The sequence below is a fragment of the Spinacia oleracea genome, chromosome 4, assembly GCF_020520425.1.
Source record: "Spinacia oleracea cultivar Varoflay chromosome 4, BTI_SOV_V1, whole genome shotgun sequence".
NCBI classification, from domain to species: Eukaryota; Viridiplantae; Streptophyta; class Magnoliopsida; order Caryophyllales; family Amaranthaceae; genus Spinacia; species Spinacia oleracea.
In genome coordinates, this window is record NC_079490.1 from 97,732,687 (window position 1) to 97,747,315 (window position 14,629).

The 14,629-nt window shown below is 33.6% G+C and overlaps 1 protein-coding gene across 1 annotated transcript; it reads left to right on the plus strand.

Annotated features, from left to right (window-relative positions):
- Positions 1-617: 617 nt before the first annotated feature.
- Positions 618-14,036, plus strand: LOC110796977 (purple acid phosphatase 22). Its single transcript, XM_056843856.1, has 5 exons — positions 618-852; positions 12,170-12,461; positions 12,540-13,114; positions 13,290-13,372; positions 13,519-14,036. Exons 1-5 carry the CDS (start codon positions 721-723, stop codon positions 13,757-13,759), a joined length of 1,323 nt encoding a protein of 440 aa, XP_056699834.1. The 5' UTR covers positions 618-720; the 3' UTR covers positions 13,760-14,036.
- Positions 14,037-14,629: the final 593 nt, after the last annotated feature.

A 14,629-nucleotide genomic window follows, 5' to 3' on the forward strand; every position in this document is an offset into this window, starting at 1 on the left:
TGAAATGTGTATATTATTAGAAATAACCTAGGGAGTATATGAGACCAACTGGCCAAAGACACAAGGCCTTGTGAACGGCCAGCCTTACGAGCAAGCCCACACGCGCACAACACCGAGGCGTTAGGCCATGGGCCGCGGCTTCTAGTGCTCCGTGTGCGCACACAACCACAAGGTCTTGGGTCTGTGCGCTGTTGTGTTGCCGATGCCAGCATGTTGTTGCATGCGCCCATGGGCTTGAATTGGCGCTTGCTTGCTGACCTCGTGGGCCAGCAACTTACTAGTTACCCTTTAATATGCGTCTAATGTCTTACGGCTATTATTTATCTTATAGTACTTGACAATCCAATGTCGTACGATACGATCAATCGTCTGGCTCCGGCCGACGATATATATATGTAATATGATTATACGATTACGATCCAACACTTTATCTGTAACACCCTAATAATCCCTTACTAAAAATAAACTCAATTCCAACTTAATAATAAGGAACTACTAAAGTATTACTGCCACCGTAGAAACGGTTATGGCTATTTACCAAAGTTATGCAGTGGAATAGATAGACTAGGTATAGTCGTATAAATTAACATATTCATTTAGAAGAGGCCAACTATATATATGTATATGATTATTAATGGTGAACATTTAAAAAACCATCTTATATAAACAAACATCAATTGCAATACTTGGCCAAACATTTGAAGAAAAAAACAAAGAAAAATGAGGAAAGTTACATTAGTTCTTACAATCTTCCTCCTTGAGTTAGTATTACAACAACAGGAAGCTCTTGCGTCTAATGGGGGATGTGTTGCAACATCATCATGCTCCTCCACCGATTCTCAACCTCAACAGGTTTATTTTTATCTCCTCAATCTTTTTCTACATTACATTATTGAAAATCTGGGTTTCATTTTCCCCATTTTACAAAAAAGTGAGATCTTTGCATACGATCCCGGTCCCTTATTATTGTACAGAGTATGATCTTGCAAATGGTTATTAAATAATGTTAGATTTAATTATGATCAGCATTGTTTGGGTTGCTAGCTAGTACGGAGTACTCTGTAGTAGTATGTTGGTGTGATATTGCCGAAAGCGTAAGAACAAATTCATCAAAGTAATTTGTCATTTATACATGTTTTTTTTATACTTCTTTAATTACGGAGTTCGATAGTTTTCTGCAAATTAACTTATTGATTTGATAAATTTTCAATATGATTAACGTTATTTATCTCAATACCGCTAAATAAAATGTGGTTAGAACTCTCAATACCGCTAAATAAAATGTGTATTCATCCTTACCCTTGTTATCAATTTGATAGAATCTTCGATCTCTCAAGTCTCAACTTAGCACAATAATCATCATTTTCAAAATCATGATAATTAAATAAAGGAATTATATATAAACTTTGTTGAATCATTGTGTTTTTAACTTATATTCAATCATATTACAAAAAGACAAATCCTCACATTAAAAAAGAAAAAAATCGTAAAGCCAATTAGCCAACTTACAATAATGAATATAGTAGTGTTTTTTAGTAGTACTTTCAGATCTAGCAATTTAGTAAATGTCCAATATATGTTGGAAGTATTTGTCAACGATGCTCTACGTCATTAGGAGTCTTAATTTTTATTAATTAACCTTTGATCCCAACTAGGTACTCCCTCCGTCCCAGATTTAGTTGTTACACTTTCCTTTTTCGTCCTTCCCAAATTAGTTATTACACTTCTAAATTAGGAATGGCCCCACAATTATTATATTGTCTCTCTTCCCACTAATTTTTTTTGTCCCCACACCCCTCTCATTCAATTAAAAAAAAATACCTCACTAACTCCTATCACATCTACTTTTTCAATAAAATAACAATTGATAATCAAACAACCACTTATCACCTAAAACTTTGTGCAAAGGTAAGTATAACAACTAATTTGGGACGGAAGGAGTATTAGGTAAATACATCAACCCTATATTAATTTGAAATTTAGAAAAAGTAAAATAAAATAAGTATAGTACCAAAAGTGTATTCCATAATAAGAAAGTGCATAATATGTTTTTTTTTACACTATCAATAGTAGCTAACTCTTAGCCCACTCTTAAGGAGAGAGAACTTTTAAGAACTCTTAAAAATTACTCCCTCCGCCCCATATTAGTTGTTACACTTACTTTTGCACAAAGTTTTAGGTGATAAGTGGTTGATTGGTTATCAATTGTTATTTTATTGAAAAAGTAGATGTGATATGAGTTAGTGGGGTATTTTTTTTAATTGAATGAGAGAGGGTGTGAGGACAAAAAAGAATTTAGTGGTAAGAGAGACAATATAATAATTGTGGGGTCAATCCTAATTTAAAAGTGTAACAACTAATCTGAAACGGACGAAAAAGGAAAGTGTAATAACTAATCTGGGACGGAGGAAGTTACTGTTTTTTCAGTTCCATGTTAGAAGTTCCTTGTACAGACTGATGTTACCTTATTTTTATGCTGGTGTACTTTTAGGTTCTGTTAACCAACGCACTAGGCTTTAAACGCACTGGGCTTATTTATAATTGTGTACACGCCACACCATCAAGTTGATGGGGTGGTTGGTTGCATATAAGATTTGAGGGAGGTGGAATATTAATTGGTATTATGTTTGCCTTTTGGCATTTTTGTTACAAAAATAAAATAAACAATATGAAAAAGTGCATTTCTTGGGTTTTTGCCTTTTTGATATCTTAATCTGGCTAAGAGGTGGTGATGAGGTAGACGAGGATAGTGATTAAGAGGAGGCAAATAAGAGTAAAGCCTACTATTAATGCATGCTCTAAAGAAATTATCTCTATTGTGCTTTTATAAGCCAATTTTCAAGGAGTCTTGTGTTTACTTAAAATGCCCTTGTTTTTATGAAATCTCTAAAAATAATTGGCGTCCATATTCGTTTCAGCTTTAAGGTTGTATCATGTACATTTAAATACAGTATAATTATGATGCCAAGGTAAGACAATTAGTTAAAAGTGTGATGAGCTTTTGACTACTCCACATTGTAAGGGACAAATTGAAAAGTAAGTATGAAGAATGAGGGACAAATTTAAACTATCAGGAAAGCTGGCTTTTCTTGGCGTCATAACTGGAGTTAATTGATTATTAATATTTTATTAATATAAGAAATGCAAATGGAGTAATTAAGCCAAAAGAATATAAGAAAATGGTCAATAAATGGCCAGTTGGGCATTGCTGCGTATGATTAAGGGCCACACGAGTATGTACTCAAAAATTTTATACCTATTCACCTTATTGTATTGCATCTAATGGATTCACATGCATCTACACCTACTCAATCAATCAAAGAGATTGGTTTGAATTTTCAAAGAAAATAGGTTTTGATCTAGGTGGAATCATTTATAGTTTTAGTTGAATAGTGGAAAGTTTAATTTCATATCCTAATCTATTTTAAACAAAAATAATTTATTTCCTCACCAAAAAAAAAACAAAAAAAATTCATCCGAAAATTAGGCCGGTATTTAGTATTGGGTTGAAATGAGTTTTTGATTGGTTTTCAAGATCGATTGTTGGTTTAAAGTACGTTGTTTTTCATTCTCCGATTATGTTGATAATTTTGTAAAACCAAATCCTGTAAATGATTCTCCGATTTGTGAGAAATTTTGTAACTGATGAACATGCCACATGTATATCATTAGTCTTGTTGAGTCACACATGCTTGGTGCACAAAACGTACATGCTCGGATACACGCCTCACCCACGGCTAGATCTGTCAAGATGGTTACACGGGTAGGGTCACCTCGAATCTCGGTTCGTGTCAGGTCACTTTATCACCCGGATATATGTCGGGTTCTCTAGGTTCATGATCAGGTCGGGTTATGTCGGTTTATTTTTTCATTTCGGGTACAGGTCAGATTGGGGTCGAGTCATGTTCAGGTCGGTTCAATTTCGGGTTCGGGTCTTATCTAGTCGGGTTTAAGTAGATTTTGTAACAGGTAATTTTCGGGGGTTCAAGTCAAGTTTGGATCATATAATTATCGGGTTGATCATAATTCAGGTCGGGGTCAATCCCGTACACGGGTTCAAGATCTTGTCTGATAACTACCGGGTCTGGTCAAGGGTCTAACCTATAAATATTTTTATCTTTTGTTTTTAAAAATAGTGTTTAATTTATTTCAAATTTGAGTTCTATTCAAATCAGGTTATCGTGTGCTCTTGTCAAGTCAATACAAAAATATTTTCAAAAAAAAAAAACTGTCAATACAAAATAAAGTTAATTTGGATTTCAAGTCAATAACTGATTTGGTCATTTCAAAATATTCAAGCATAAAATACCCTATATGTCAGGTCGTTAACAAGTTATGCCGGGTAATAATCGGGTTAAGGTCATTTTCGTGTTGGGTATGGAATCGGGGTTTCGGGTCATTGTCCGGTCGGGTTAGTTTGATTATCGGTTATCTTTCGGTCGGGTATCAGGTTCTGGTCATGCAACATCGGGTTAAAAGTCGGTTATTGGTTTTTTCAGGTCGAGTACAAGTCGACTTACAAGTTACATGTTTTACCAAAATTTCGGGCCATGGTCGGTTAAGGGTTCGATCGGTTCAGGCTAGGTCTTCGGGTCGGGTCAGTTTTTGACAGCTTAACACATAACACATGTTGTGAACACACCCCGCTCGGAGCATATACTAGATCATACTTACTCCGTCCCTAAAAGATTACCCCAACGGCTCGTTTGGTATGAGAAGGGGATATGGATAAGGATATAAATAGGGATAGGGATAGAGATAGGGATAGGGAATTTATGATAGGGAATTTATTAATTTTATTCCCTATCCCTTGTTTGGCAGGGTAGAGGATAAGGATAAATATTAAATAATAAATTTACTATATTACCCCTTTTAAAATGGTAGGCTAAAATCATATCAACATCTTTTCTTTACATATTAGCCTTTTAATGAAGGATAAAATAGTCTTTTAATATAAAAAGGAGAAATCCTCCATTCTATACCTCCTCCTACCCTGGTACAGAATAATGGGTATAAAGGCTTTATTAGTCCCTATCCCTATCCGCAAATAACTTAGAATTCCTTGTAAACAAACAAGGGATAAGAGTATAAAGGGATAAAATATTCTTATCCCCACCCGTGATCCCTCATACCAAACGAGCCGCAAGAGTCTTTGTTCAATTTTTTAAGAATTGGATATACTCGAAAGTAAATTGGTAGATAAATTTATTTTTTAGTTAGACTAAATCATTTTTTATAAAGGAAATACTATGAGAACCATAACCCAAATAAAGTATGGAACAAATGAATATGAACATTCATTACTAATATACTTCGTATATGGAATCTTTTAGAAATTGGGGAATAAATATATTTTTATGCATTTTGGATCGCATCGGGGTGGTCCGGGTGGATAAGGGACTAGAAAGTACGAAATTGTGCTCTTGAGACCACACTGATTCACTGAACCTACTCCCTTGGATCATGTTAGTTGGGCTAAACTAGTTATCCCGATAAAATTAAATACTCTATCGTTTTTAATTTTGAGTTCTAAAATATTGTGTTTATTTTAATCATTTGATTTCCCCTTTAGAAAATGAATAAGGGAAGTCTCTTAGATGATTCTTAAGGAGAGATAAAAAATAAGAGTTAGTGTGTGTAATGGGAGTCTCTAATTTGGAGATTGTAAGAGAAATTTCTGAAATAAGAGCTAGCTCTTATAAATAAGAGCTAGTGCCACATCATTGCTTTTGTATAAAAATAAAATAAAAAAAGAGGGTGAGAGAGTATAAGAGCTAGTATTAAGAGTTGGTCCATTTCCACAATTTTTCGGGAGGGGCTCTTATTTAGATTTGAAGCTTATGTGGACATAGGAGAGACTAAGAGTCACCAAAATAAGAGTCTCCCCTTATTGATGCTCTAATATATTCTAACAAACAATATAAATATACCAATTCTCCTACTTTTATCTGTAAAATGTGGGCCAATAACTAATGTCTGTACCATGAGAAATAAAATTGTTTTTTTAATTCCACAATGCTCCCTTTATCCTACCAGCGCGTCTCCTGTGAGACCAGTCACACCATCAACTTGATGGTGTGACGAGCGCGAAACCAATAGCGTACCTCCCCTAAAACTATAAAAAAAGTAACCGATCTAAACTATAGAAGTAACATACCTAAACTAAAAAAGTACCTCCTCTAAAATTATAAAAAAAAAGTAACATGTCTAAACTATAGAAGTAACATACCTAAACTAAAAATGTACCTCCCCTAAAACTATTCCGTATAAAAAAAAGTAACATGTCTAAACTATAGAAGTAACATACCTAAACTTAAAAAAGTAACTCATCTAAAATTAAAAAAAGGTAACATGTCTAAACTATAGAAGTAACATACCTAAACTAAGAAAGTATCTCTCCTAAAACTACTCCGTATAAAAAACGTAACATGTATAAACTATAGAAGTAACATACATAAACTAAAAAAAAGTACTTCCTCTAAAATTATATAAAAAAAAGTAACATGTCTAAACTATAGAAGTAACATACCTAAACTAAGAAGGTATCTCCCCTAAAACTACTCCTTATAAAAAAAAAGTAACATATATAAACTATAGAAGCAACATACCTAAACTAAAAAAAGTACCTCCTCTAAAATTATAAAAAAAAAAGTAACATGTCTAAACTATAGAAGTAACATACCTAAATTCGCAAGTGTGAACTGGTCTCACCATCAGTTGATGGTGAGGACAGTCTCATATAAAAATTTGGGTTATCCTACATACATTTATTGTCTTTTATCTTTTTTGTTTTTTAAAAAAAGTTAAATAAATTACGTATTTTTCTAGTAAAGTACAAAAATATTAATTGTTAATCATACCATTTTCCGAATTCTTTAATTCTCATAATAAATGTCAAACAGATACTATATTATGGGACGGGAAAAGTACTAATAGTGGATATAATATCCAACGACTTTTGCTAAAATGTCAAAAAGACGTTAAAATTTCCTTAATATACCAATTTTGATAAAATTTTCAAAATATTGACCGCGCCAGCATGAAAACGGTCTATTTTATGAGAAGCAGTGTATTTCGAACTTTTTGAGATATTTTACTCCCTCCGTATTTTAAAAAGAGATACACTTTGATCGGCACGTGATTTTAGGAGAGTGAGTTGAATTTATTAAAATAAGATAAAAGAGAGGTAGCGGGTGAATTATTTATATAGTAAAAAGATGATGTGAGTAAGTGTGAGGACCATAGGAAAGAGATAAAAATCTCTATCATATAAGTGAAGAGCTGAAAGTATTATAATAAAATTACTTTTGGTGTCCGTATTCGATTAGACTTATCTACCATCTACATAAAAAATATTAAAATCAATTACAAAAGGTTATTATTTATTGATTTAAAAGCAGAATAATTAATAATTTTCAAATAACAATAGAGCATAACTCTAGGCAGTACACAATGCCATGCCTGATGCCTCCATTGACCCATTGGCGGTGCTATGACAACAACAACCACCGAACGTGGGAAGGCTGCAGTCGCCAGAGGTTTCGTCCCCACTAGATTCAATTTTGCACCATTTCCCCCCAACCTTGAATAATTACAATGTACCAATTGCCTGTTGGCCTGGTAGTGGTGACTGAGGCTGAACTTGGTAGGAAGAACTCGTGTGCGATCCCCCACAACAACAATTGGGAGGGGACTAAAACCTATTCACCCAAAACTTTCCCCGAATTCGGATTAGCCCTAAGGGTGAATCGGATGTTAACACCAAAAAAAAATAAAAATTACAAGCCCTAATTTCAACCACCATTTGAATCCAACTTTCTTATTTGTCAATGATTATTGTACGTATATGGTGTTAATGTTTAAACTAACTAGCTTTGGAGCCCGTTCAAAGAACGGGTAATTATATACTCCCTCCATCCCAGATTAGTTGTTACTCTTTTTTTTTCGGCCGTTCCAGATTAGTTGTTACACTTCTAAATAAGAAATGACCCCACAATTACTATATTGTCTCTCTCTTCCCACTAAATTATTTTTTGTCCCCACACCTTCTCTCATTCAATTAAAAAAACGGATTTTTCATGAAATACCCCTCAATTTTCACGAAATTCACCAAATGCCCCTCGACTTTCAGAAATTCACCAAATGCCCCTCACCTTTAATATAATACCCAAACTACCCTTACTAATGACGCACCGTTAGTGCTCTGTTAGCCAACTTTTCAAATTCACCAAATACCCCTTTTATAATACTAATTTCACCAAATACCCCTTAGTTGAAAAATAATTCACCAAATACTTATATTTTTAAAGATCAATTATGATGCGCAATCATTTATGCCCAAGTTTCTCCTCCTATATGGTTTAGGCCCAAGTTCTAACTCTTTCTCTCCCAATTACCTATATCATTTTTTTTGTCTTGGACTAGAGAGTATTAGTGCCTTATATTGATGTGAATAACCAAGATCATTCAATTACAAACCAAATACACTAGATGTTAAAACAGAGTTTAAGTTACTTTATGATACACCCTCAATAGCACCTATGTAAATCCTATTGCCGGAAGGTTTAGGGAGGTCCAGATGTATAGCCCAGCAACCACAACATTTTCGCATGGATGTAGTAACCCCCCTCAACATCTCTCAAGCTGCTAAACTCCATATTCCATTTTTCTTTTAAGGTGTTGTCATGTTTTTAGTTGTTATAAAACCAATCACTGTAATGCTAGTGTGACTTTGATTAATGGAATAAAAGGAACAAATTATTAAATAAAAAAAAATTGTCAAGACCCATGAGTCAGGATCTTGATCAAAGTACCTACAGACTAAATAAAAATTCATTTATGCTCCTAAAACTAAATACACAACTAAAATCTTTCCGCTGCAAATTAAAGTACACCTGTAGATTCAATCCTATTTATCCATAGTTGCCTCGAGTTGTGCAAGGAACCAAAAGCCAAAAAATGGGAAGGTCTTAATTTACATGCTCCTAGTTCAAATGTTGTTCAGATTTGTGAAATAAGAAGTAAAAATTGGGATTCAGCAATTGTAAGATCGACCACCATCTCACCATTGTGAATAGGTAAGACCGGGAAATGGCCAACACTAAAGACCCAACAAATCCACCGCATCCGCCACCGTCGATAGGTAAGATCGGCCCATACACCGTCTTCCTCACTCCTCTTGTCACCCCTAAACCCATTTCTGAGCCTCCAACCGCAATTCCTGAAACCCCCAAGAAAATCGCCATGAATCATAAAATAATTTCTGAAGCAAATAGGGGGATTAAAGATGGGTTTTACAGAAGTTTGTTGTTGGATTTGGGTTTCAAATGAATTGATTTTGCTTTGAGGAATAATTGAAGACCGGACTGCCGAATTTATCAAAAATATTCAGAAGTTTTTGGGTGTTTTCCGGTGATTAATGGATGCAGATAAGGTTGATGAATGAGGAAGAACAAGGGGGAGAGAGAGAGGAGCAGTTGAGGATGCAGTTAATTAAGAGAGTAGCAGTCAGCAGTGGTAGGGAAAGGTTAAGGCTCCCAAAAGCAAAATAAGGGCAAATTAGTAAAGTCGTGCTAACGGAGACTTAACGTCCGTTAAGTGTAAGGGTAGTTAGGGTATTAAGTCATTTGTGAGGGGCATTTGGTGAATTTCTGAAAGTCGAGGGGCATTTGGTGAATTTCGTGAAAATTGAGGGGTATTTCATGAAAAATCCGATTAAAAAAATACCCCACTAACTCCTATCACATCTACTTTTTCAATAAAATAACAATTGATAACCAAACAATCACTTATCACCTAAAACTTTGTGCAAAGATAAGTGTAACAACTAATCTGGGACGGAGGGAGTAGTATTTGTTAAGCCGTTTTTTAAAGTATTAATTTTATTGAGGGCTTGTGATTTTAGTTAAAGTATATGATTATATAGAGGTGATCAAATTTATAAGTTTAAAAATATACTCCGTATAAATTATATGGTGAATTAATATTAAGTGTTAAAGAGGGAGATGAAGTAGTAGAGGTTGAATATGAATTCAATGATGAATTGATGTTGGATGAGGAAGATGAAGTGGAAAATGTGTTGAAGTTGTGAAATGCTTCGTATAACAAACAACAACATGAAAAATTGAAAAAAAAATAAAAAAAATAAAAATCCATGGATGAAAGAAGGAGGTGACACATGTTTTCTAAAAAAAAAAAGAAAATCCATGAGTGATAGAAGGAGGTGACACGTATCATCTAATCATGTAAGGTTATCCTTTTTAAATATTAGGTATAGATTCGCAATTTTGGTGAATATATGGAATTATAATGGTTCACAATTAACTTCACATATAATTCCACCAGCTACACTCTAAAAGCAGCTGAATTCGGTTTAGCATTTCCTTTTTTTGTTATAGTCATAGTATTTTGGGGTTTTCTATATTATACAATATATACTCATGTGTTCCATTGATTTTTACGTTTTGTCCAAGCCTTTAAAATTTTCCACATTGTAACCAGTTGTAATAGTCAATCAATTCTATCCAACCCAACATTAAAAAGTCCAGTTAAATTTTTTTATAAAATGCATAGGGTACAACGTAGAATTTAAAGAAACTATGGGTATACCGTAGAAAAACCAGCATTTGAATTGTTAATATTAATAATAATTATAACGTTCATCATATTAATTAATAATAATAACAACAATATACAGAAAATAGTATTATTAATAATAGTAATATCATATACGGTATAGCATTATTAATGATAATATTAACAGTGCTACTCTAATTATTTGTTATAGCCAGAGGAGTGAGTGCCCAGATTGTATCTCGGCTTCCCACTAATTATTTGTAAATTGTTTGACTTTGTTAGCATTTGATTTTATAATAATAGTAATAATAATAATAGTAATAATAATAATAATAAAAATAATAATAATAATAATAATAATAAATAATAATAATAATCTTAATTTTAATATTAAGTATATATATATATATATATATATATATATATATATATTTAATAATACAGAGTATTATTATTAATAATAATATTAATAAAAATATAGTAATAATATTAATGAGCAGTAAGCGTTTAACACGTCACCTTTTAATTTGAAAATATATTCTCTTATGCTAGCTATTTACTTTGACTAATCGTATATTTCATATAAATATATTCTCTTATGCTAGCTATTTACTTTGACTAATCGTATATTTCATATAAATATATTCTCTTATGTTATTTAATTTTTTTTTGAGGGGTTAATTTGACTAAAGTATAGTAATTTTTTTACAACTAAGAGAATATATTCTAACATGATAATCTTTTTTAAAGGTAACAAGATAATGTTTTTGATAAGAGCGTCAAGGGTCTTTTAGTGCATGCTATTTGAAACATAGGTCCCTTGAATTAGTTTTGGGTCTTGACTAAAGAGAGTTATCGAATCAGGTAATGTGGGTATGGTCATATCGTATTATAGATTAGATATTTTTAGTAAGGAAATTTTGATTATGTAAGTTGATGAAATAATATTAATAAGGTTATAATAATATCTATTTTTTTTTTAATAATAATACTATTGATAAAATATTTTGTGTAGCTTTATATTTTGTAATGGATGAAAACGAACGTTAGTTATGTTCTACAAATCCATTGGACGGAGGAATGCATGTTGTTAGGCAAATAATTGCGAGCGAAAAAAAGAAGTAAAACACGCTATTTAATATGTTCATTTTTTTCATCATGTAAGACCACGAGTCCATTTTGTCACTATTTAGATGTTTTAAATAGAGAAGATGTGTTATTTTTCTTTAAATTGACTGTGAATAATTTTTCTTGCCTATTATTTATTGTAATGAGTTGTGATAACATAATTTTTAGTTTTTATAGAAATTCGCACGCATCGTGTGCATATAAGGACTTGTTAATTAAATTGGAAGGGGGACCATTATATGTCAAAAAAAGAAAATGCATAAAGTAGAGTTGTTTAACAAAAAATGATCTCATTAAAAAATAGAGAGAGAGTATCATTTTTTATAAATGGGTGAATAATGTGTGGAAAATGAATAACAAGTTAGAAGATTAAAATGTATTTAAAAAAAGTTAGGAGTAATAATGATATATGCGCGGCGTGTTAAATAATTATGATGATAAAGAGTTGGTCCATATGAAAATGTAGGTACATATCTCATTGGCAGGACAAGGATACATGAGAATATCATGGATAACAAGTTACAAAATGGCAACATCTGTGGTGGAATTCGGTAGCAAGTCTGGAAGCTACAACGAATATATTGTTGGTGATAGTTTTAGCTACCATTACTATTCTTATGTCTCCGGTAAAATCCACTATGTTACAATTGGACCTTTGACGCCTGACACTACCTATTACTACCGTTGCGGTGGATCCGGTTCCGAATACTCATTCCGCACTGCTCCTGCCGCCTTCCCCGCTGAATTTGTCCTTGTCGGTACGTAAGTTTGAAATACTTAACGTACTATTAGTCCTTTCCTTTGATTATATGCTAATATGGTATGAGCTAAAACAGGTGGAGTTGGACAAACACATAGGACCAAGGCAACACTAGAGCGCATTAGTCAAAGATGCTACGATGCAGTAATTGTAGCCGGAGGGCTTGCATACGCAGACGGTCACCAGTCACTTTGGGACTCCTTTGGCCAATTAATCGAGCCATATGCTAGCCAAAAACCATGGATGGTCACATCTAGCAAACATGAGGTTGAGGGTGTTTGTACTGTTTCTAAAGGACCACAACCCTTTAAAGCCTTTAATGCAAGATGGCTCATGCCTTACCACGAGAGTGGTTCAGCCTCTAACCTTTACTACTCCTTTGATGTCGCTGGAGCTCACTACATCATGCTTGGGTCGTATGCTGACTTTGACACTAGCTCTGCTCAATACGAATGGCTTAAGGCTGACTTGACTAGCATCAACAGGTCTAAGACTCCATGGGTGTTTGTCGTCGTTAACACACCATGGTACACTTCTAGCGTTGCTTATAAAGGAGAAGGCGAATCAATGAGGAAGGCCATGGAGAATCTTCTCTACACGTTTAGAGTTGATGTGGTTTTCTCCTCTCGTGTCAATGCTTATGAACGTTTCGTAAGTTACTCCATCTTATCATTATATTCTTCTTTCTTTTAATTTTTGGCTTAAAACATATATAGACTTTTATAATACATCATCATTTGCATATTTTTCTTCTTAACATGCATTAAAACAGGGGACCTACTTAGATATTAAAACATTTTCTTGTATAACGTACTTTTGATAACAGCCTAGGATTTATGACAACAAACAAGATGCTTGCGCACCGGTCTACATTACCCTTGGAGATGCAGGCTTCAAACCAAACTTCGAGTATGTACACTACATTTTCGTATTTCAGTAATTGATAACAATTCATCTAGCTAGCTAATAGCATGAATACATAATACTTGGTACTAGCAAATGTTTTATGGATAAATGACTTATGAGTTTCTAAATATATGCAACACAAATTATAGGTTTGAGCACGGTGCTCCATCAACCTCATTGCACAGAGAGCTAACATTCGGGCACGGGCGTTTGAGAATATATGACAACAACAAGGCTCATTTTACATGGTTTCGAACTGAAGATGACTCTGATTATGGCAACCCTAGTGATCAAGTTTGGCTTACAAATCTAATGTCCTCGGATAAATGTGCAGACCTATGTGCCTGCAAGAAATTCTCATGCATCAAAACCCACAACGATGAACTTTGAGTTTTTTTTTTACTGGGAAGAACAATTTCATTAATAATCAGCCATACGACTTTCATAATGATAAACTTTGAGTCTTTGATATGCTTTTTGTATCAGCTTTGGAGATTTTAGGACTCGTGTCCATATCAAAGAAATGAAAACAGGCAATGTAATAAGATTTGGGTTTTTTTTTTTTTTCTATTTTTTTTATGTGAACAAACAAAATTACTTCCCCACTTTTTTTATGTGGCATTTGTATGTCAAAAACTAAGTCCGCTAAAGGCGGTATTATTGTATAGCTTCCACACTCGAGGTCAAAGCCCACACTATATGTTGTGGAATTTTTTCTAAGAGTTGATGATGAGGAGGTATTCGGTTTCACGTAGAGTCTTGTCTAACATGTCGCCAGTCACGTTACCTGAAAACAAGAATATTCACGTAGAAATATTCTCCCTGATGCTTAAGTAAGATTAAGGACTTTTAGAGAGAGAAAGAAGTAAAAAGTTTAGAGAGAAGAGAGAGCAATCCATACCATGAATAGTGATATATCCAATGTATCGAAAATACAACCCATTTTCCTTAGAAATAGGGGTATTCATATTGTTTATACCTTAGGGATGTAGGGGAATACAGTTAAATACATATAACATGTGCGGAAGATCCCCAAAGCCAGGAAAAATGTATAAAGCAGAGATTAAGCATACTTACATTTGAAGCGTGTTTTCCCGAGTTTAGTATCAACGAACACGAACAAAGAACTCCAATTGCCGTTCCTCTATTTGGTTCACCGACACGTTCAGATCCGTCTTGATAATCGTAGCTTAGACAATATTCAAGAGTACGTGTTTGCTTTTTCGGGAAGAACAGTTTTGTGTAGAGATCAAAACTGAA

Bases quoted from the DNA above. Each gene is read 5' to 3' on its own strand.
- LOC110796977 (XM_056843856.1), top strand. From the start codon at position 721: ATGAGGAAAGTTACATTAGTTCTTACAATCTTCCTCCTTGAGTTAGTA. The intron at 853-12,169 runs GTTTATTTTTAT...ATGAAAATGTAG, and splicing joins CCGATTCTCAACCTCAACAG to GTACATATCTCATTGGCAGG. The intron at 12,462-12,539 runs GTACGTAAGTTT...GAGCTAAAACAG, and splicing joins CGCTGAATTTGTCCTTGTCG to GTGGAGTTGGACAAACACAT.